The following is a 25,150-nucleotide window of genomic DNA, read 5'->3' as shown; positions in this document are numbered from 1 at the left end:
GTCATGATCGGTCATCGGAAGCTGTGTACTAACAATTAGATTATCAAACGATTGCTCTGAAAGTGGGTATTTTCATCTGATTTTTCTCATTGTGTATACCAGGCATAAATGTGCACTGGTGTTTAAAACCCAAGTTTATGCTTGAATGTTTAGGATCAAACTGCAAAGCAAAATTGAATGCATAATACATAGTAGCTACCGTATTTTCCGGCGTATAAGACGACTGGGCGTATAAGACGACCCCCCTACTTTTCCTGTTAAAATGTAGTGTTTGGGCTATACTCGCCGTATAAGACTACCCCTCTTCCAATGCACACCAGTGGGAAGAATCGTGCCCCATCATTAGTATCAGTGGGAGGAATAGTGTCCCATCATTGGTGTCAGTGGCAGGAATAGCACCCCATCATTGGTGTCAGTGGGAGGAATAGCACCCCATCATTGGCGTCAGTGGGAGGAATCGTGCCCCATCATTGGTGTCAGTATGAGGAATCGTGCCCCATCATTGGTGTCAGTATGAGGAATCGTGCCCCATCATTGGTGTCAGTGGGAGGAATAGTGTCCCATCATTGGTGTCAGTGGGGGGTGGAATAGTGCCCCATCATTGGTGTCAGTGGGGGAATAGTGTCCCATCATTGGTGTCAGTGGGGGGGGGGGGAATAGTGTCCCATCGTCGGTGTCAGTGGGAGGAATAATGCCCCATCATTGGTATCAGTGACACCAATGATGGGGCACTATTCCTCCCACTGACACTTGCTGACCCCTGTTCAGTATGGTGCTGCTACAGCAAGCATATATGGATGCAGCAGCACCTGTGCTCGGCACACTTACCTTCACTTGATTTTCGCGGGGCCGCTCGGCTCAGCCTCCTCCCCGGTGATTGGCCGCCTGTGTGCCTTTCCTGAGCTACAGTTCTGGCGGCCAATCACCGGTGAGGAGGCGGAGCCGAGCAGCCGCACGAACATCCAGTGGCCGAACTGAAGGAAGGAGCAGCCGCGCTTCCTGGACCGGATCGTCGTGGGACCGGAGCCAGGTAAGAAACAGAAGCCCCTGCCCACCCCTGCACTTAGTTTCACTTCCGTTGGAAGGGGGGGGCGGCGGCAGCACCGCACCGCCCCCCTAAAAAGTGTCAGCATGCCGTATACCGGCGTATAAGACGACCCCCGACTTTTGAGAAGATTTTCAAGGGTCAAATAGTCGTCTTATACGCCGGAAAATACGGTACATTGTTTAATATGCTATGAAGTGTGCATAGAGATTACATTTTCTGATTTCACTTCAGAAAAGGGGCTTCCCTTTTTGTCTCAATGAGGTGGTCTTATTACAACTCAAACTGGGAGATTGTGAACCAATTAGGTGTGCTGCACACTAATGTGCTAATGTAGATTTTGCTGACAGGTGGAGTGCTGTATAATACTGAGTTGAACTTTTTGGTCTGCCAATGCTCTTTCATTATCCAGTGTCAGGCTGGGGGCAGAGAAGCGGACCAAGCATTACTGCTTAACTGCAGCAAAGAAGAAGTCCGGTCACCAGCTTAACTCTTCAGCCTGTTAGTGATGTATGTATGTGTGTGTGTATATGTATATGTGTGTGTGTGTATATATATATATTTATTTATATCAGCGCTTTTACACATAGGGACTGATGTGAATGCTCAATATATAACCCTCAAGGAGTGTACAATCTAAGGTCCCTAACTTACATTCATACATACATATATTAGGGCCAATTTAGACAGGATCCAATTAACCTACCAGCATGTCTTTGGAGTGTGGGAGGAAACCGGAGTACCCGGAGGAAACCCACACAAGCACAGGGAGAACATGCAAACTCCATGCAGGAGGCGCCAAATGTAAAATTGGATATAAAACTAGATAAATGCAGGAATACAAAGAATATAAAATTGTAAAAAATTATCTAAATTACATATAATGAGCTCAGAATTAAGGAAATAATTATAATAAGCCATAAATCTCCAAGGCTTTAAATTAATACTTAATAAAATGTTATAAATAAGTGTTAATATATGAACTAAATATTGTCATAATAAAAATGAAATATAATAAAATTAAATAGAAACATTTAAAAGATACCAACTAATATGAATAATAGACCTAAAACATTCTATAATATAAGGCACTGGGAATTGACAAATATATGTCAGTTCATGTAATTGTGTAAACGCAAGGGGTATAAAAGGTATATAATATGTGGCAAATTCTAACATCGTGGTCTTATAAGACTTAACTGTTGTCTATAAAGCAGTTAATATCTAGGTCAATGTTTAAACCATTTGGAGATAAGGACCGTAATTCTATAATCCAACATTGACACAGCCCTGTGTTTATGTCCACTCCTCCAATGAGGTTTAATAAGATCAGTGCCTATAAATTTTAGACATGTAGGGTCCCTATGATGAAAATCCCTGAAATGTTTGGAGAGAGAATGCTCTTTGATGCCTTTCTTTATGTTATATATATGCTCTCTGAGCCTGCTTCTTAATCTCCTTGTAATTCTTCCCACATATTTTTTGCATGGGCATTCTAAAAGGTAAACCACATGCATACTATAACACGTGATTAGTGATTCAATGTTGTACATTTTCCCTGATATATTAGATTCAAAATTCTTAGTCATTTTCTTATGGATAGCCATTACATTGACAGATCATACATCTGTTACAGGGGTAAAATCCTTTTATACCAAAGGAAAAAGACGTGTGTTTAGGTGGATACACAATATTGGGTGCCAGCGTATGTCTTAAAGAGGGTAAACCCTCTGTATTTGCTCTTGTGAAGTCTACTCTTGATTGTAGATTTTGACAATGATACGCTCACCTCTTGGAGAATGTCCTTCAGTTATCTGGATGTTGTGAATGGGTTTTCTTTACCATAGAGAGGATCCTGCGATCACCCACCACTGTTGTCTTCTGTGGACGTCCATGCCTTTTTATGTTGTTGAGCTCACCAGTGCATTCTTCTTTCCTCAGAATGTACCAAACTGTTGATTTGGCCACTCCTAATGTTGCTGCTATCTCTCTGATGGATTGGTTTAGTTTTTGAAGCCTTACAATGGCCTGTTTCACTTGCATGGACATTTCCTTTGAATGCATGATGTAGGTTTACAGCAATAGATTCCAAATGCAAATACCACACTTCGAATCAACTCCAGACCTTTTACCTGCTTAATTGATGAAGAAATAACAAAGGAGTAGCCCACACCTGGACATGAAACAGCTTTTGATTCAATTGTCCAATTACTTTTGGTCCCTTGAAAAAGAGGAGGTGGCTACTCTTGAGAGCTGTAACTCCTAAACCCTTCCTCCAATTTGGATGTACATACCCTCAAATTAAACCTGAGAGTGTGCACTTTCAGCCCATATCCATTATATAGCTATAGCTTGAATATGTTTTGGTAAATACCTGAAAATAATCTAAAATTGTGAATTGTTCCTGTGTCCAAATATACAGGTGAAACTCGAAAAATTAGAATATTGTGCAAAAGTTCATTTATTTCAGTAATGCAACTTAAAAGGTGAAACTAATATATGAGACTCAAAGCAAGATAGTTCAAGCCATGATTTGTCATAATTGTGATGATTATGGCTTACAACTCATGAAAACCCCAAATCCACAATCTCAGAAAATTAGACTATTACATGCAATCAATAGAACAAGGAATGTACATAGAACAATATCGGACCTCTGAAAAGTATAAGCATGCATATGTACTCAGTACTTGGTTTGGGCCCCTTTTGCAGCAATTACTGCCTCAATGCAGCGTGGCATGGAAGCTATCAGCCTGTGGCACTGCTGAGGTGTTATGGAAGACCAGGATGCTTCAATAGCGGCCTTCAGCTCTTCTGCATTGTTCGGTCTCATGTCTCTCATCTTTCTCTTGGCAATGCCCCATAGATTCTCTATGGGGTTCAGGTCAGGCGAGTTTGCTGGCCAATCAAGCACAGTAATCCCACGGTCATTGAACCAGGTTTTGGTGCTTTTCGCAGTGTGGGCAGGTGCCAAGTCCTGCTGGAAAATGAAGTCAGCATCCCCATAAAGCTCGTCTGCGGAAGGAAGCATGAAGTGCTCCAAAATCTCCTGGTAGACGGCGGAGTTGACCCTGGACTTAATGAAGCACAATGGACCAACACCAACAGATGACACGGCTCCCCAAATCAACACAGATTGTGGAAACTTCACATTGGACTTCAAGTATCTTGCAGTGTGTGCCTCTCCATTCTTCCTCCATACTCTGGGTCCTTGGTTTCTAAATGAGATGCAAAAGTTGCTCTCATCAGAAAAGAGGACTTTGGACCACTGAGCAACAGACCAGGTCTGTTTTTCTTTAGCCCAGGTAAGACGCTTCTGATGTTGTTTGTTGTTCAGGAGCAGCTTGACATTTGAAGCCCATGTCCAGGATCTGTCTGTGTGTGGTGGCTCTTGATGCACTGACTCCAGCCTCAGTCCACTCCTTGTGAAAGTCCCCAACACTTTTGAATGGCCTGTTCCTGACAATCCTCTCCAGGCTGCGGTCATCCCTGCTGCTTGTGCACCTTTTTCTTCTACACTTTTCTCTTTCACATAACTTTCTTTTAATGTGCTTTGATACAGCACTTTGGGAACATTCAACTTCTTTTGCAATCACCTTTTGAGGCTTTCCCTCCTTATGGAGGGTGCCAAGGATGGTTTTCTGCACAACTGTCAGGTCAGCAGTCTTTCCCATGATTGTGATTCCTACTGAACCAGACTGAGAGACCATTTAAAGGCTCAGGAACCCTTTGCAGGTGTTATGGCTTAATTAGCTGATAAGAGTGGGACACTTTGAGCCGAGAACATTGCACCTTTTCACAATATTCTAATTTTCTGAGATTGTGGATTTGGGGTTTTCATGAGCTGTAAGCCATAATCATCACAATTATGACAAATCACGGCTTAAACTATCTTGCTTTGCATATAATGAGTCTACCTCATGTTAGTTTCACCTTTTAAGTTGCATTACTGAAATAAATGAACTTTTGCACAATATTCTAATTTTTCAAGTTTCACCTGTATACAGACCTAACTGTATATATGTGTGTGTGTGTATGTATAGATAGATAGATAGAGATAGATATAGATATACCGTATATAGATATAAAATTATAATATGTGTGTCAGGGCTATGTACATATAAGGTCTGGATAAAGAGAAATGCATGACATTTGGCAGCGAAAACCGCTCCCATATACTGTATAAAACCTTGCAGTTTTTGCCCACTTTTGTTTTCTTTTGTAATGCTACAGTATGGCTAAACTGCTGATTTATAAATCCAGCCCTTAGTGTTGATGGTTGTATGTAATATACTGGGGGTACATTCTAGCTTAACCACACATTTATAACATAACAGGTACAGTAAACTACAGAGAGCCTGTAACTTATCACAAACTATACCTGTAAATGATTTTTCTTTTGTTAAAGAATGAACCCCATACTGACAAGGGAATACAGTATGTTGCATAATATTTAATTGTGCTGTAAAAAGCTGCAGTGTACTATTTAGGTAACTCCTTGGCTTTGTGCTTGGCGCTTTTGCCTTGCTACTCTGTGTTCTGGATTTTTGTCCTGCCCAGAATACCATCTCGTTGTTTGTATGTTTGCTCAGTGTCTGCATTGGTCTCCTCTGGTTGCTCTGATTTCTTACCACAATGCCAAAATATACTGCTAAATTAATTTACTTTCATTCACAGTCTCCTTAGAGTATATAAGTGTGGTACAGACTTTGGAACGTAAGTTTCTTTAACCACCTCTAGTCTGGTCACTTTTACCCCCTTCCTGTCCAGGCCAATTTTCAGCTTTCAGCGCTATCTCACTTTGACAATTGCGCGGTCATGCAACACTATACCCATATGAATTTTTTTTGCATTTTTTTGAGACCAATAAAACTTTATTTTGGTGGTATTTATTCACCACTGGGATTTAAATTTTTTTTTGCTATGTAAATGACAAAGTCTAAAAATTTTGAAAAAAGTGTTTCTTATAAAATTTTGCAAATAAATAATATTTCATCATAAATCTTGGCCAAAATTTATTTCGTTATCTTTTTAGTAAAAACAATATAACCCAAATTACTTTATAACCAAAAATTATAATTTTTAAACTATTAGTTTTTTACATTTTTTTTTTTTAATATTATTTGTTTGTTTTTTTACATACTGTCACCCTAGCAGTACAGTGTCACCATGGTGACACTGTACTACTTGTGGGGGGTGATGAATATATATATATATATTTTTTTTTACACTGATTGCTTTTACACCCATAAAGGCTGTAAAAGCAATAATTTCTCCTTCTCTCTAGCTACATTCTTGCAGCCATTGAGAACTACTGTGTGAGCTGTGATTGGTCACAGCTTGTCACATGGTACAAGGCTGTTGTGAATAGCCTTGTACAATGTGACCTATGTGATCATTCACAGATTTCACACGTAGTAAGCAATGATGTCAGAAGTTACATCTTGCTTACTATTCATGTGATCACTGATTGGCCAGTCAGTGATCACATGATCGGGACCTCTGTGCGAGGTCCCGTCCAGCGATCGGTGTTCCACTGTGTCCGGAGGACACAGCGGGCACCGGATCGCGGTGCTGCGTGCTTCCAGGGAGCGCGCACAAGCAGGGTTCGGGGAGGCCGTTTATAAACAGCCACCCGACCCTGCACTGCCACCGTCCGGCCATTTATATACAACGGCCCGATGGGAGGTGGTTAATAGATGGAGACTGCTATAAATGGATTTATATTTGTTTCTTGTCCATTGAGGGACACAGGAGGTCTTAAGCCTGGTTTATACTGCCACCTACAAGAGGATTGGACTCTGACCAAAAAAAAAAAAAACAACAAAAAAAACTGTAGGCCCTCCCAAGATAACCCAAGTGCAAGTGTCCTAGAAGGTGGACATCTTTCCTACATCTTTGTTGTATTTGTAATAACTGATTTTCTGCTTGCACCCTTTTGGCTTCTCATCTGCATCTTGTTTATTTACCAAGGTTCTGGCCCTGTACTGGCCTTGCTGCATTCTCTTGGCATCCCCATTGTGGGATAAATAGGTTACTTTCTGTTGCAGGAACAGGCAACATAGGCTCTTTCAGACAAAGTGAAATTGACTTTCCAGGAGTTAGTGATTGGATGAATCCTGACTCTTCAGAAATCATTGTTAGAACTCATCAGGACTCATCTTTTGGAGTATCTGAATCTAGTTATAGACACATCTCAGGCCAGAATGTTTCTTCCACAGGAGAACCTTCAGACACTCCAGCCTCATATTTGTACTCTCCAGTCCAGGAATCGTCCAACCCTCTGCATTTGCAAGAGAATCCTAGTGTAATATTTACTCCTGTACAAGAGCTCAGATAATCTAGCTAGCTAGTGTTTCAGATCCCTTTCCCAAGGGCAAGCAAGCCTTACTGGTACTTTGTTGCCCCAGGATATATTACACAATGCTTTATTCTCTGAACTGGTGACACAAAAGGCTCAGCAACAGAAAAACTAAGAGCACCTGTGGTATGGGAGATATTGATGTCTGCAGAGGATGGTAAAGACTGGTGTTTTGGCAGGATCTTGTTTAGGTGTTGGCCCAGGCCGTGGGGAAGAGACTTGATCAGTAAGTAGGCAAGTGCCTGGCCTGCGTGGCAGGCAGATATATGGTCAATTAAATAGGTAGGTGGTCAGTCTAGGTGGCAGGCAGAGACGTGGTCTGTAAACAGGAAAAAATAGTCAATCCAGGTACCAGGCAGAGATAACTTTACTAAACAGACAAGAGTCTGTCGAGGTGGCATGCAGAAAAGGTGGTCAATAATGGGCAGAGCTCAATCCGGGCAGCAATCAGAGACGTGGTCAGGAACAGGCTAGGATCGATACACAGAGCAGGCAGAAAGATTCAGGCAGGGCAGCTAGTGAGGCACATGGGTAAATCTATCACATTACTCAGGCACAGGCTAGGGAGATTTATATCAGGTACTTACAGAACATAGGCCAGTGGATGGCTAGCAGGGAGGACTCAATTGCAGGTGTTGCCTGACAACAGAATGCCTGGAGGAGCCCAAGGTTCAGCCATGCCACCCAGGTAACAGTGGATAGTGCAGTCTGTTGGTAGAGAGGCATTGGGAAGTTAGCTTAGCGGCATGGGACTCCGCAGCGGGGCCCCAAACAAGGTAAGTCTTTACAGCTAGGTCTGATGTTAGCTTTTTTTGAGCCAGTCCCATTTGCTCATTTTCACTTAAGCCCCTACAACACAACATTTAGTTGTTGTGGGATGAGTTGACCCAGTCCCTGGGTGGATTTATTTGTCTATCACTGAGGACCAGGTTTCTCCTGGCTTGGTGGCTCAGATGTCAGGGAAGTCTTGCCTCCCGATCAACATTACGGAACTAGGGGTGATTTGGTTGTCTCTACAGCATTGGACCAATGTCAATATCACAGCGGTGGCATACAACAATTATCAGAGAGGTATCAGAAGTCTTGTGAGATATCTCATTCCAGTCTTATCAGCTGTACATTCCAGGTGTAGATAATTGGCTGGCAGGCAGACTTCCTCAGCTGGCAGCACCTGGACCCCAGAGAATGGTGCCTACACCTGGAGGTGTTCCAGGACCTATGTCGCAGGAACAGAATGCCAGATGTGGACCTCCTGGCCCCCAGGTTTAAGAGGAATGGAAAGGTTTGTCTCCAGTTTCAGGGACATTTAGTAGCCTTGTGGCTCCATGGGAATGAGTACACCCAGATCTATGCCTTCTCTCCCCTGAAACATTTTTCTCATCTGCTTCACAGGATCAAAATAGAGGGCATTCGGGTGATCCTCTTTGCTCCAGGCTGGCCCAAGCAGATGTGGTACACCAACTGGGTAAAATTCTTGGCATACACTCCGTGGGCTCTTCCAGTAGTCTGGATCTTCTGTTCCAATGAATTGATTTGCCATCCTGCTTCAAAATAGCTGGCTTTAACATTATAGCTATTGAAAACTAGGTACTGAAGAAAAACGTGTCTCAAAACATTCAACATGAAAAGTTAATTTCAGTTCTACTGAGGTATCAGATTCGCAGTCAGAAACCTCTGACTCTGCAGATTCTAGGGTGTCATCCACCTCTAGAGCTTCAGCCAGCTCGGTGTTTGCTCATGAAGGGGCAAAAAATGGAACACTTTTAGTTATTACACCCCAGAAAAAACACCAAGAAGAAAAAGGAGAAAAACAGAGGAAATGAAGACGAATGAGGAAGTCAGGAGGAAGATACCAGAAAATATCCAGTAAGAAAAAAAAACGAAATCAATATTCCAATGTGGTTAATTTATCAGGCGTTAATCTTGACAAACATGAATTGTCATTGCTTTCCCAAAGACTCTCCTTCTCACCCACTCACCATTTTGATTTATTTTCAACTTGACTTGATGTTAACAGATTTGTCAGGAAACTACTCCTGAGAAAGCATTTTGGATAGGAAAGTGGAGATGAATTACCACAGGCAACCAGTAACATAGTTGATGTTAATGATTCTTGTGTTGATGAGACTTCAATCTTTTTCTCTGATTTATGTAGCAAATTCAATTTGGAGCAATTGCAAAGAGAATCTGCTGGAGGTTTATATGGTGTAGACAGGAGCATTCTTATCTCGGGTGATATTTCTACACGACTCCTGCTAGGAGTGCTGCTGTGGAGGTCTTTCAGTCTGTGGTAGAAAACAAGTTGGTATATTTAAAGAATAGGAGAGTGAGCCCAGGTTCTTCCAATATTACAGAACAGGAAGAAAAAGCGTTAGAACATCTTAAAAAATCTAAAGATTTTTTAACATGTAAACATGTTGGGTGGCTGATAAAGGGGGAACTGTTGTGATATTAACTAAGAATCATTATTCCACAGAAGCTTTGTGACAACTTAATGGCCGTTCCACCTGTCAGCTGCTCAAATCTGACCCCACTAAATGCTTCAGTTTTAAGTTAGAGGACTTGGTTAATTTGGCTAAAACCATGGGGATTGTAAGTTCTAGAACTGCGGACCAACTTTTGGTATATAATCCAGTCATGTCTGTTTTTTATTTTCTGCCCTAAATACATAAACTGGGGGAGCCAATGCATGGCCGCATGATTGTGGCGAGCATTGGCTCTCTCTTGGAGCATCTAGATGATTGGGTGGATAGACATCTCCAACCATTGGTACATCGGCTACCAGGATATATTAAAGAGACGGGTACAGTGCTCTTACACATCCAAAAGAGTAATTGGACTCCCAGTTTTCTTATGGATTACATTGGATGTGAGAGCGCTGTGTTTGTGCATTCCCCCCCCATTTAGCTTTACAGGCTAGCAAATACCATCTTGGACAATACAGCTCTTACTCTAAGGAGTTACAGGAGTATTTACTTCAATGTATTGAATATCTTTTAAAGCAGAATTTTTTTCTGTTGATTGTTCTTATTATATACAATCATGTGGAGCATCAATGGGAGCAAAGTTTTCTCTTGCTATGGAGAATGTATATATGGAATGGTGGGAAGAGCATTTTCTTTTTTCGCATCCAAATCCATTTTCCAAGCATGTGCACTGGTTTGTTCGGTATATAGATGACCTGCTGGTAGTTTGGGAGGGTGACACCATCACACTTAAAGAATTTGTAGAGTATTTGAATAATAATTACAATCTCCAATTCACATGCAATCATCATGCCACTTCTCTAAACTTTTTATATGTCACTCTTCAGTGTAATCCTGAGGTGGGGTTGGTTACTTCAACTACTTTTCAGAAGCCCTATGCAGGGGATACTACGTTACTTGGCACAAGTTGTCCTACCTCCCACACCATTTAGGCAATACCAGTAGGGGAGTTCATCCGAGCATGCAGGAATTGCTCGACGGAAGATCGCTTTGATAGTGTGGAATTATAAAAGCCAGACTTGTGGATAGAGGCTTTCCCATCTGGAGCGTAGAGCGAAGTATGAGAATCGCTAAAGAGAGAGAATGGAGTCGCCTTTTAAGAAAGAATAGTGTCCAGGAAAGGAGTGGAGGGAGTTCTATTAGGAAGAGAAGTTATGAAAGGAATAAACATAAATTTGCCACTACTTTCTCAAAAGAATATCATTGCATAATTAACATTGTAAAAAGAACTCTTCCAGTTTTGTATTCGGGAAGAGAATTACATACTGTATTTGAACAAGGCTGTAGATTTTCAAACTGTAGAGCGCCCACCTTGGGCTCTCTCCTTTCCCCAAACCTGCTCAGCTCTAGTTCCACTTTGCTATCTTGCTTAGGTTCTTATGCCTGTGGTTTAAAGATATGTAAATATTGTTAATTGAACCTGTGTACCAAAACTTTTGATTCGTTGGTCACAGGTGAAAGCTTCAAAATTGAACAACATGTAATGTAAGTAAATACTTATGGTGTTTACCTCATTTACTGCACCACATGTTGTGTGCAGTATGAGGCATGTAGCATTCGTTGCCCCAAAACCCACATTGGGGAACAGTTTTGCAACTTTGTAAATTTACAAGCAAAGCAGATATCAAGTGTCTCACGACATTTTAGAGATGCACGGGGAGGGGGGGGGGAGTACTACATAATTTCGCTTTTGTGGAATAGTCCATGCACTTGCTAGAGGTGGTGATGGCTATCACAAGCTTTTACATAGGGAGGCATGGTGGATTCATAGATTACAGACCCAGGTGCCCTGAGGGTTGAACCTCAGGTGGGACCTGGATTTGCATTTAAGTTTAAAAAAAAACAAAAAAACTATTTTCTGTGACGTTTTTTCACCAGTGGCCTCCCCTGTTTTTGCATGCTCTCACATTATAATTCATTCCCTTTTGAAGTTTTGTGTTTTATTTCTGTGGGTTATGTTCATGTTTGGTGTTTTGATATAGTGATTCACAGTCTTCTTTTCACCTCCATAGAGATGCCTAACAGGTGTGCTCATTATGCAAATTGTGAGGAGGTGTGTTGGATTAGTGAACTACTATATATTTGTTTTGTCATTTTTATGTAACCAGGCTATGAATAAGGTCTTTTCTTCACTGACACGCATTACGTTGGTTGCTGTATGGAATATTTTACTCCTTGCATACAATAAAGAAGAAATTTTTTATTTTCACCTTGTTGCCGACATTTTGTTTTTTTGGATTTCCATACATGAACAGATGGGAGACTGCTGATCTGGCACGGTGATTTGGCGCTTTAGCTGGAAAATTTCTACCCTGGTAGCAGCACCTTACTTTTGTCTTGTCTAATATCACCTGAACGACTGAACTAGCAGCATTATACTGCAAGGAACCCTTTTTGGTTTTGCATAGGGAGAAGTTGATGCTGAGGACCAGGACTTTCTTTTTGCCTAAGGAAGTTTCTTCCTTTCCCTTCAACCAGGACATTGTTTTTCAATCCCTCTATCTTGCTCAAGTTTACCTAAAGGAAATTTCCTTCCATATCTGGATGTGGGCTTCAGAGGCTGAAGGATTGCTTTTTTGTAATCATGGATGAACCCTGTTTACCAACTCTAGATGGTCAGACCATCATCCAAGCTTAAAGTCTTGGGAATCAGGTTCCACCCTTTTCTGCCTAAGTGCACTCTACTAGATCTATGATCAAACATCTGTCTCCCAGATTTGTAAGGCTGCCACATGGTCTGCTGTTCACATATTCTCTAAGTCAGTGTTTTTCAACCTTTTTTGTGCAAAGGCACACTTTTTTCATGAAAAAAAATCACGAGGCACACCACCATTAGAAAATGTTAAAAAAATTTACCTCTGTGCCTATATAGACTATATATAAAGTAATTCTCTTGAATAGGAATCAAACACACAGAAATTATTTTATAATTACTTTATTATGAAATAATAAAGTATTTTATAATTGTTCATATTTCTGTTTACTTACTCAGTGCGAAACCTGGGCCTGTTTGGCTGAACACAAAGCTGATATTCTGGCAGGAATCGAAGAAAGACACACACGTAGCTCTTCGTCAACAGCTCTCAGTCTCTCTCTGTCTTTAGTTTTTATAGCAATCAGGCTTGAAAAGCTCATCTCACACAGATATGTAGTGGAAAATGGGAGCAATGTCAAAATAGCTTTGTTTGCCAGAACGGGGAACTCCTTGGCAGTATCCAACCAAAAACTGTCCAAAGGTAGATCAGCAAATCTTAGCTTGAAACCACGATTTTGTCTCAGTTCAGTTAGTTCCTCCTGCTCCTGTAAAGTCATGTCCTTTCCACCAACTGATGCTGAGCTATAAGGGTCCCTAACCCAGTCAAGGCGTTCAGTGGAGACTGAAGAGAAATAAAATTACAACTTCTCCTCGAGAGTTTTTAAATGTTTAACTATTATCTCACCCAGTGCAGCAGTGTGAACACCTTGCCATTGCTTCGTGAGTGTGAACATTTCAAGATTGCCACTTTCCACGTGTTGATGCCAGAGTTGCACCTTTGAACGGAATCCATTTATTTTATCTGTACTTGTAAGCAGATTTTCATTTCGGCCTTGCATTCGTGTGTTCAGCTCATTCAGATGATGAAAAATATCTGCCAGGTATGCCAGCCTTGCACACCACTCATCACTTGCAAGCAGCTTTGCGTAATCTGACCTCTCATTTGTCAGAAACACTTTAAGTTCCTCCCGCAGCTCATACACATGAACCAAGACCTTGCCACGCGACAACCACCGGACCTCCGTATGAAACAGCAAGGTTTTATGCTTCGCTCCCATCTCCTCACACAAAGCTGCAAATATGCGACTTTTCATGGGTCGTGACTTTACAAAGTTTACCATGCGCACAACATCATCCAACACAGGAACTAGGTCTGCTGGTAAAGTCTTGGCTACGAGGGCCTCACGGTGTAAAAAACAATGCGTAACAATCACATCTGGATTTCTTTCCTTCACTCTGCTTACAAAGCCTTTGGTGCGCCCGACCATGGCTGCAGCTCCATCGGTGCAGACACTTGTGCAGTTTTCCCACTTAAGTCCTCCTTGTTCAAGGTATTCTGATGTGACCCAAAAAATTTCTTCTCCTGTTGTTTTTTCTGGCAATGCCTTGCAAAAAAAGAAGTTTTCTCTAATTGCATCACCATCCACAAAACGCACATTGGCCAAGAGTTGAGCATGTCCACTGATATCAGTAGACTCGTCAAGTTGCAATGCAAATTTCTCACTGATACAGATCTTTTCCAAAACCACACTTTCTGTGTCTGCAGACATGTCATTAATACGTCTGGAAATTGTGTTGTCTGAGAGATGGACTTTGTCTATTTCCTTAGCTGCTTCAGGTCCAAGCATCTCCTCGACAATAGCTTTGCAGGCGGGAAGTATTATTGTCTCTGCCACAGTGTGCGACTTTTTTGACTTGGCTATAAGTTCAGCAACTTGATAGCTAGCTTTAAGAGCTCTTTCATTTACCTTTGTGGTTTTTCTCATGAAAGTTGCCTGTTTCTCCGTGTTTTCATGCAGGTGAACAAAAAAGTCCGCATTCTTGTTTTGAAGCGAAGGGTGTTTCGTTTGGAGATGGCGTTTAAGTTTACTTGGGACCATAGCACTGTTAGATAGCTTTTCACCACACACCACACACAGTGGAGTTGGTTTCTTTGCATCTCCGGTGAAAGTAAATCCAAATGAAATATAGCTTTCGCTATATTGCCTTGTGCCAGAGAATTTCCTTGAGCTAACCATCTTTGCTTTCTTTTGATCCCCACTCATACTTGGGCTCTTATCTGGCTCCGAATTTTGTTCAGAGTCCAGTTCTTTCCTTTTCAAAAATTTGTCCATCACTGCAGTATCTTTTCCTGTCTCACTGTCACTCAGTACTTACTGCGCTTGTCTCCTCCAGATAGCCGCTGTCCGTCACACTCAGCACTCCATCCAGATCCATCAGTCAGCGCTCTTCTGCTCCTGTCTCCTCCAGGTCCATCACTCAGCGCTCTTCTGTGCTGCGTCCGCGATAATCCTCCAGAGTCCAGATCCTTCGGTGCTCTTCTGCGCATCGGTGATCTACTGCGATGTCTTCTCCTGTCAGTGTAACAGTGACACCGGAGCTATTTATAGTCCATAACATGCGCTTCGGCTCACAAATAGACCAATCATTAGATTCTAATGATTGGTCTATTTGTGAGCCGAGGCCACATGTTACGGATGAAATTGGAATTTTTCCCACGGCACACCAGACAATCTCTCACGGCACACTAGTGTGCCGCCGGCACAGTGGTTGAAAAACGCTGCTCTAAGTTATGCCTGGCTGATGTTGCAGCCACATCTGATGCCATCTTTGAGCGTAAAGTCCTTCAAGCAGCTCTTTCAGCTGCAGGCAATCCCTGTTTTCTGATGTTTTATTGGTCCTTGTAGCGATTGTTGGCGATGTTGCCCACCCTTCAGTTGGACTATATTTGGATGTCCCAGAGGTTTAAAGCTTTCTGTGTCCCAGAATGGATGAGAGCGAAAGTTACATTTTGTATTCAATTTAAAATCCTTTTCTTGGAGTCCATTGAGGGATACCAATGAGGGTGTTAATGATCATGCTCTCTGTACAGCTTTCTACAGAACATGCTTGTAGTGGAAGGGGTTATACGAAACTGACCTTCAGTTTTATTTTCCAGGGTGTTACCCTCCTGTGGACAGCTGTATAGCCTAAAGGTTTAAGACACCCAGTGTCCCTCCTTGGACTTAAAGAAAACATTTCCACAATGAATAAATAATCCTATAATTCTGTAAAATTCTTATTGTCTGTACTATATAAACACATTAAATACATAATTGCAAATGCAGTATGTTGGAGATGCAGGAAGAAAGGCCACGTCTGTGCATTAATAAAGAAAAAATGAATTTCTATTTAAACTGCATGTCCCCTTTTATGTGGATGCTTGCCATTTGATGATTGTGCAGTACACACTGCCATCTTATATTTTTTCTGTTTTGTGAATATTTATAAGCTTGTCTGTCTACCTTTCCTGAGCAGATCACAAAAATTAGGAAAAGGGTGTCTTTTGTGATGTGTAATTCTTGAAGTGAGATTGCTTCTTTGATCTATATTTTTGGGTGTGAGACTGTGCAGAATAAAGATGGGCTAGTCATGTTGATGAAAATTCATGACCCAGCTAGCTACCTCTGGTTATAGCCAAATAAATACTTTTATGTGTGATAAAAATAACTAGTGAGGAGGGCATAAATAGAATTTGATGTCTGCTTGCTGCTATCATGAGGACTACATATCAAACTTGGCTTAAAAATATTGACTGGATTGCTATACTCTCCGCTCCTCGCAAGACCTCTTACTCTCTAGCTCCCTTGTCTCCTCCTCCCATGCCCATCTCCAGGATTTCTCAAGGGCTTCACCCATCCTCTGGAACTCCCTAACCCAATGTATCAGGCTATCGCCTACTCTGCTCACTTTTAGGCGCACTCTGAAAACCCATCTCTTCAGGGAAACCTACCCCGACCCCAACTAATACTGGAATCCTCTACTCTTCCTACCACTCCATCCCCCACAGCTAATTACCTCTTGTACCACTATCTCCTCCCTCCTAGATTGTAAGCTCCAAGGAGCAGGGCCCTCTAATACCTCTTGTATTGAACTGTATTGTTACTGTACTGTCTCCCTCCATAATGTAAACCGCTGAGCAAACTGTCGGTGCTATATAAGCCCTGTATAATAATAATAATAAGTTTTGCAGTGTAAGATATATACAGATTTTTGAGTATTAGTGAACATTTCTGATACCATTATATGGAGGCCTTTTGCTTTTACCAATCTTTTTATTGCTTATTTGGTTATGTCAGCACTATATATAGTGCTTATGATGCCAAACAAAATACAGGTGGCTTTTTTTTTTTAAACTTTAGTGATACACTTTAGAAATGTGGGTCTATCTGTCTGGAATGTCACTTATTTCCAAGTATGTAGAGTGTGATAAGCTTACTAGGGGTGTTAGGGCGACACACACATATGTAACTGTAACCAGCCAGAACAATTTTAAAAAAAACATTTGATCACCTGCAGCCAGCAGTTTTCTGTTCCTGGTGAAAGGTTAATTGTAGCCACCGCACAATGTTGGGAGCAGCTCCTGTGTGGTCTCCCAGGTGCAGGTCCTGTTTATTTGACATGTGAAGATGAGAAAAAATGCTATTCTCTTCCTTGCACGGACAACCAAAATTTACACATGAAGTCAAACAGCATTTTCACATCCAATTTGTTTTCCCAATAACATGTCATAGATGTCAGACTTGAGCTCCTACATGGTGAAGAATTGTTTAGAAAGGTGATGGACACATGAACGGATATTTTCTAGTATGAAACAAATGTTCTCACAGCCAGGTATATTCAATGATCAGGGAACCATACAATTCATTGAATACCAGTACTGTAATTGAACTTCCCCGCCAAATTTTTCTTATTTTATTGTCTTATAGAGCATAGTGAAAACACAGATGTGAGAGTAGATAATGCCAGCTAGCTGTGTCTCATTTAAACATTTTCCATACCTGCTCATAAAGCTTTATCCTGCTTGAGCCCAGTTTTATTTGGTAAATCAGCACTTTTATTCAGCAAATCAGAGCTAAAATTGATCCCCAAGGTGTCTGAACGAAGAAATTACTTTTACATCCCAAATCTTTCCTTTGGGGGGAATCGCAATACATCTATAGTGCTTAAATATCCATTTATTATGCGGTTTTATGCTTCGTAGGTGGGTATTTAGGGTGGCTTTAGAACATAATCACACCATAAGTTTATATCCCACATTCTTGTCTAATGCTTGCAATTCATAATCAGGACAACTTTTTAAAAGCCTGGATCAGTCTCTGGTCCACTGGGATGGCCTGACCCATGGAAAACATTTAATCTTTCAGTCTCTTTAATATAAACTGATTTGTTTCCAGGAAGTGTTTGCTAATGTTAATGTACTAGCCATGTAATGTATTTGGAACTCATACTCTATACTTAAAGACAGTATTTTTCCACATATACACTCACACTCTTCATCTGATACCTCCCTTTTCACCATGTGTTAACAACAGTCTGGCAGTAAACAGTCAAATGAAGTACTTTAGGACACCACCATTAGGAGCAAAGTTCATATGATATATTATTTTTTTGCTTTAAACTTTATCTTCATTATGAATGCTGGGATAAACATGTTCACAAAGTCAACCACATATACCAAAAAGTTATATGTTTGCACAAGGCAAAATTAGTTTTTCGGATATTGGAACATAATCTCATGTCAAACCTGCTTTTATGTATATAGGGCAAATTTAAGATAGTAGTTGGCTTGCCCGAACAATAAAATATTGGGTGTACCCTAATAAACTAAAGAGATATTTGTATCCCAGGAGACTTGCATATCACTTTTATTTGGTTGAAAACACTCATTTTTGTGCCTACTGAGCATGTATGTAGCTGGTCTTCTTTCAGATGGCACAGATAATGCAAAGGTCCAGGTCAATGCTGATATTTAATCTATTTTGTGAGCACTCTGGCTATCTTCTTATTAGGACATCAGTAACGAATCAGAGCTGACTTAAGGTGCCGTGGCCATAATTCTTATTTTTGATTTAGTCAACCTGTTGTAATAAAGGGTTAAACTGAACTACTTATTTGTTAAAGTAGATGTAAACCTCAGACATGACCTATAACCAAAGTATATCCTATAGTGTGTACTAGTCTCAATTAAAAGTACTATGTGTCTACTGCTTTGTTCCTTTGCTATCAGCATGAATCACTTCTGACAAGTTTTCCTGACACGAGAAAATTAGTGATGGGGAGGGACCTCCAGCCTCAGTTCTGTTTCTCTGAGCTATGTAGAGGGGGTGTGACTTGTCCCTCCAATCAGCTATCAGAGTTCTTCTTACTGAGCTCTGCAGTGTGTAATGTCAGCTCTACACCCCGTTTCATGACAGCTCACACAAGCTTTGACTTGACTTTGAACAAATGTAGGGAGGAGATGAATGCAGATACAGGTACAACTTATATAGGAGGATTTGTTTCATTTCTGTGTATCATCTGAGGCCAGTCACTTCACTGGGTATATGTAAGAGTTTACAACTACTTTAATAGGTTCCTCTGTTTACCCTTTCAGATATATGTATGTGGTGCAATAATTCAAACAACTGAAACTTAGTATAATAAATTTAATTTACTTAGCTTAGTTTAAAGATGTATTACAGATGATAAAATTGATCAATACAGCATGTTTAAAGTCTAGGGGAGCCTGTAATTTCATTCAAAATTCCTGGAATCGACGGTTCTCTTTTCCCAGGTTCTCTGTCCTTTGCCCTGGGTGAGCTCCGCTCATCTTTTGTCTTCCAGCCATATATATAGTGTGATTCAAAAATGGACAACATGGGCCTCGGGTGGTTTAAGCCATAATGTGCTAGTATGCACCACATAGGAGCTCATTATGGCATACTTACTTTAAAATTAAGCCTTCCAGCGGTGCACTGTCACCGCTGACAAGACTTCCATCATCACCCGGTTTTCCTTCTGGGTTTGCAGGCTGAATGGCCAAGCTGCGATGATGTCACTCTAGCTCATGCGTGTGGGAGTTATGGCCATGGCACAGAACTCTGAAGGGATCGCATGAGTTTTGCCATCCCTTCAAAGCGCATGCGCCAGAGACGCCACTGAATGCATCCCATGTGAATATCTCCAAAACACCGCAAGTTTAGGTGATATTCATTGTACCTACAGCTAAGCCTTATAGGCTTAGCTGTAGGTACAAGTTAAAAAGTGGAGTTTACTATCGCTTTAACTGTCCAAGTTTTACCCCTGCATTACAAATGTTTGATTAGAACCCTATTGGTGACATGACAGATGACAGTACTCCAGTTCTGTACAGTTTCATGCCAGCATGTCCTTGGATATTGACTCCACTGCTTCTGTGATACATTGTCTCCGGTCATTCAGGTCCCGTGACATGGGCGGGAATATACCCCAAGTCCTTGGTGTACCTCCACAGAAAGAAGTCACAGGGTGTTAGGTCTGGTGATCACGGGGGGGGGGGGCCAAAATGACATTGGTGAATCATTCTTATCTGGATGGCAACAACCCCTGTTCGTGCAAATTCTAACACATAAAAGCCTTCTCTTGCTTTGATGATGCCATCTTGTGTACATAGCACTATGCTATGCCACTGGTGAGGATGACATGAACAAATAAATAAACACAATAACTTGATATCTGTCGCCTTGATCATTTTCAACAATTGGCTGTTTACCATTGTTGTCATGGTGCAAAAGTCAAAACTTGTAGCGAGAGTGACAACAATGTTAAAACAGCAATCATCTGTCATGTCACCAATGGGGCTCACATCGAACATTTGTAGTGCAGAGGTAAAACTTGGACGGTCAATGTGTCTCTTCATGTTGATACAGTTGTGTTAGGTTTATTCCATTATTAATAAATCAGCTATACTTTTGCACCACTAGTTAAAACCCATCTCACCAAATAACTGGTTTTAAGCAGTATGAGCAAATAACATTTCCAGAGTAAGAATGTAAGATCAGAAATCACAGTATACAGAGTGTACAGAAGTAGCCATAGATACAGTATATATACAGAAGCGATTACCTATGCACTACCATAATTAACATAAAAACTGTTACCAAGTTTCTTGTAAATCAATAACTTTAAAAAAAACCTAAATTACATTACACATGTTTACATTCGATTTACACCTTTGTTCCAGGTCAATGATTCCTGAAATAGTAAAGGACTGATACATTAGATGGCCTTGGAGCATGTACCTTTTAAAAAACAAGTGATCAATGACAGATCCCATATTTATATCCTGGCAGGTTCTTTTTTTAGAGGATAATACATCCATAATTTCTGCTTTGTATAGATACTGCCTTGATAAAAACAATGTATTTTTGGTATATCCATTAGTGAGGTATCTGTAGTATGCTAAGACTATTTTAAGAGGTTTACCTTGTTAAAATAAAGAAAAAAAAGGAAACGAATGCAGCCTTCATATCGAAGGACCAGTATGCTGCAATACAATATTTTTCTGTTCTTTGTTTTAGGTTTGCTTTAAATATAGAAAAGTGTCAGCAAATGCAGAATCAATGACCATCTTGTAGATAAAACACAGTACTCTCTCCAAAAGGCTGCAGGCAGGTATTGGCTTAGCAAAAGATAAATCACCTTTGTTGCCATCAGTTAATTGTACTATTCAAAATAAAATAAAAATACATTTTACACTGAAACATTTTCTCGGCATCTTCAAAAAAAGAAACTTTTGAGGGTCTGATTCAAAGACTAGAAATCTGAATGTAGAAACAAGTCTGTTGTCACATCACATTTGCAAATCTGCTGTTACCAATTTCAGCCAATTTAAGTCTTAGTATACATTTTGTACATAATTCCTTCAATGTAGTCCAGGGGTCTCAGTCTCAACTTTTAACTGATCTAATGAACAAGATATTGCTTTTTTATTTTTAATGTGGTGGGATCTCTATCAAATGAATGTGGTATTAGAAATACGCAGTGGGAAATTGTTCAATAAAAAAGGGTTATATTAGACATTGTGGTGCCAGCAGGTAGTTGCACTTTGCTACCCCTTGATGTTGAGCAGCGCCGGCTCCAAGTGGCAGGGTCTGTTGACGGACCTGATCACACCGTCACCTAGATGTAAACTACATCTAAACCTAATCACTAAAATCTCATATAAGCTTTAAGGTTCATGCACACTGGGGGTCAGAAATGCCACTTTTAAGGGCATTTGATTTTTTGCCACCCCACTATGTTAACCTTTGTGTCCTTGCACACACAGGTTTTTTTCTACCTCCTAAATGCCTGTAAAAGACTATCACTTCAGGAGAAGAGAACAGAGAGAGAGAATCTTGCTGCAAAAAACGCCCAATGTGGGGAAATATGCTAGGACATTTAGTACTTGGGCATTCATTCATTCATTGATTCCAGTGGCTAGAATAAATTAGTATTCTGGCCAGTGGAATAAAGGAATGCTCAGACACTGAAGCACCTGACCTCGCCTAAACACGTTTTCAAAGTGCGGCTTTAGGCACATTTTTAATGCTGCTTTTTTTTTTTTTCACCCCTTCAGCAAAGGTGTCCAAGGGAAGGAAAAAAAAAAGACGACGTGTGCATGAGTCCTGAAAGTATTAAAAAAGAAATTTAAATATTTTTAATTTGCAGCTTTCATTAAAGCTAGGAAATGAGTACAATTCAATCAGGGCTCACAAAAATGTATAGGTGTCACCTAACAACCTCAAAAGCATGGGATAAAAATTCACTCCTATTGTAATAATGCATGCATGTAACTGTTAAAACACAGTAACCACTACAACAGCTATAAAAGTATCTGGTAGTGCTGCACAGGATTAAATGTATTAAAAAAAATACTGCTGTAATCCATGTGTAATCCAACTGTCATAGAATTCCCCCACCAACTGCCCTGCCAACTCCCAGTTTCCTATGCAAAGTTTTATATCCCTCCCCAGTTATATTCTGACTCTGATTGCAGGGGCCATAAACATGCTACATTGTGCTCTCCAGCAGATTCTTTATCTGATTTTGCATGCAACCTTAACAGCATCTGAGATATTGGCAGCAGAGACTCTGACTTTGAGTCGCTCAAATCCTTGACTGATGATCTTACTCCTGAGAAGTCACAGTCTACTGCTGTTGCTATCCACATAAAGGGGTACCATTATCGATGCAGTGCGTACCACCCTGAAACTAAATGAGCAGCCTGTTGTTTTTCCTGTTTTTTTCTCAAGTCTCCAGTCATTTAAAGCTACTAAGCCTGCAAAAAAGCTCTGTTGCACCCCCCTTTGCAATTGTGTCTCTATGGAGATTGGAAGCACCTTGATAAGTTGATTCCTCTCCCGAAGTACTTCCTGGAATTCTATTTTGTAAGGTTTTTGTGGTCTGTTCGCACTGTGGATCTGACCATGTTTCACCTTAACAAGACTACTCTAACAGTGGAGGGTGCACCTTTCTTTAGGAACTAGACTGATAAGAGGTTGGAATCCCTCTCCAGAGCTCTTTTTGCCTTGGAGGGTCCCACCCTTCAAACGATTATGGCTATGAATTGACTCACTTACAGTAAATAGGACCTTGACCATCAATGTGGTTGATTCTTTGCTTATTGTATGCAATAAGCCAATGGCTGTAGCACTGAAATCCATCTGTTACAGTTTCGTAGAGGACTCCCTTCTCATCTGTTGCATATGCTTCCTGGCAGTGCATATGCTTAAAGCACTTTGGCTAACGTGCAGAAACTTCGTGAAAGAGGCATTTGATCCACAAGGTCTGCAAGGGACGTTCTCTTTGGAGTGACTCTTGATATTCTATAGGATGCTATTGACAGCAAGAGCATCCCTCTTTCCCAGCAGAAAAAGCCCAAGGAGGAGGATGTTGTCATCTCCCTTACTGCCTGTAGTGAAACTCCCCTGTTGCTTTTCCACTCCCGCAACTTTAGTATCAAAACCCTACAAGCTTGTCTCCCCGTCTACTTGTAAATTTTGTTATTTTTATTCAGCCAAATCCTTGAACAAGCCTTCCTGCATGAAAGTATGCCCCCACTTTTCAGAGTTGGGGGTGTCTGTTGACCTCATGTCTGTTGTGGACTATTGACAGCTTACATTCCATATGGCTGGGTACAGAATGTAGTGTACCACAGCTATACACGGGAGTTTTGTTCCCTGCACGCTTTTTGTTTTCTCCCAGCCTTTCTATGTATCCTCAGACTATTGGATCTCTGTCAGGCCCTCCCAGACCTTCTGTATCAAGGTGTCATTTCCCCATTTACTGCAGCAGAACCCTTCCAGGAATTTTATTCCAACCTGTTCACTTATTTCCAAACCAAAAGTGGTATTTTCCCCATCTTTGACCTCAAGGCTCTGAATATTTTATATTCGGGTCCAAATGTTCTGGATACAAGAACAGAACTTGAGATCTGTTATCAACTCCCTCTGTCACAGAGAATTTGTGGCTTTTGTGGACATCAAAAATACTTATATGCACCACTCTATCAAGTGCATCAGCAATTTCCATGCTTTGCTGTGGGGCCTCCACACTAACAGTTTGCGACCTTGCCCTTTGGTATCTCCCCTGTATCTCAGGTGTTCACCAAAAAGCTATTCATCTCCACTGTGTCTCTGGTGTTCACCAAGATGCTATTGCCAGTGTTATCCCCACACTCTCCAGTCTAGGTTTAGACTTTTCAGTCCTCGAGCCATCTAACCCTCTGCATTCTACATGAGAGTCTTGGGGCTTATGCTTTCTGTACTGCTTTGCTACAAAACGAAGGCAAGCTGGTAGAAGAAGCTGTTGTCCCTCCTACTACCCTACGGCTTTTTTGGCAGTACAACCCAAAGGCCTATGTCCTTCAGTGGACTCCAAGAAAAGGATTTTACAATGTGTACAAAAATCCTATTTTTGACCCAGTTGACTGATAATATGTTTAATATCTGCTTGACTATAACAAATTAGATGTTGGATTTGTGATTATGATTTAATTTCTTTGTTTTCTTGATTGCAGTTGGCAGCTCGCGGGGTCAAGAATCCTAATGTGCCTTCTAATATAGGTGGAGCAGCTCCTGGCTCTCCCATCCATGCAGCCCATGGGGATGTTGGAGGTTCCCCAGTCAAAGGCCAGTCTCACATAAAACCTAGTACACCAGCAATCTCTTTAACCTCTGCACTGAAGAATGTGGGAGCTGTAAGTTTAGCAGTTTATTATTATTATTTATATATTATCTTACTTTGTAGACTATAACTTTCCTGCAGACTAAATAATATACACTGATTTGGGGTTTTTTTACCTAAGAAATGTAGTAGAATACATTTTTGAGATGATTAAAGATTATTTATTTGCAAAATTGTTTAACAGAAACAGAACAGAAACAGAAAGCTTGTCTCAAAATAAGATAAGAATTTCCTTTGGGTACAGTGTTGCATGTCTGAGTAGTTGTCACGTGAGCGTGCTAAAAACTGAAAATTGGCTTGCGAAGGAATGAGTTATTATTCTGGTATTATGGTGGTTACGTTTTTTTTTGCCTGGAGTACAGCTTTAACCATTAGCCGCCCGGCCAATGGCCGTTTGGCGGCTTCAAAAGTGTTCCTGCCTTCCGGGTGCACGCCATTTGGCGTGCTCCCGCACATGTGCAGTTTGCGCTAATGCAGAGCGGCGCAGCAGCGCG

The 25,150-nt window shown here is 40.9% G+C and overlaps 1 protein-coding gene across 5 annotated transcripts in view; it reads left to right on the top strand.

The window, feature by feature from the left end:
- NEK1 (NIMA related kinase 1) overlaps positions 1 to 25,150 on the top strand; it is a 220,246-nt gene that overhangs the window by 119,500 nt on the left and 75,596 nt on the right. For all 5 annotated transcript variants that reach the window (XM_089684019.1, XM_089684022.1, XM_089684020.1 and 2 more), the window contains one exon: positions 24,490 to 24,669. In XM_089684019.1, the coding sequence (XP_089540145.1) occupies positions 24,490 to 24,669 (180 nt within the window). The remainder of the gene's footprint in view (positions 1 to 24,489; positions 24,670 to 25,150) is intronic.

The sequence above is a fragment of the Staurois parvus genome, unplaced genomic scaffold, assembly GCF_062004578.1.
Source record: "Staurois parvus isolate SC_StPar_1 unplaced genomic scaffold, SC_StPar_1.0 ptg000334l, whole genome shotgun sequence".
Classification (NCBI taxonomy): Eukaryota; Metazoa; Chordata; class Amphibia; order Anura; family Ranidae; genus Staurois; species Staurois parvus.
This window is presented reverse-complemented; position numbering and strand designations above follow the sequence as displayed.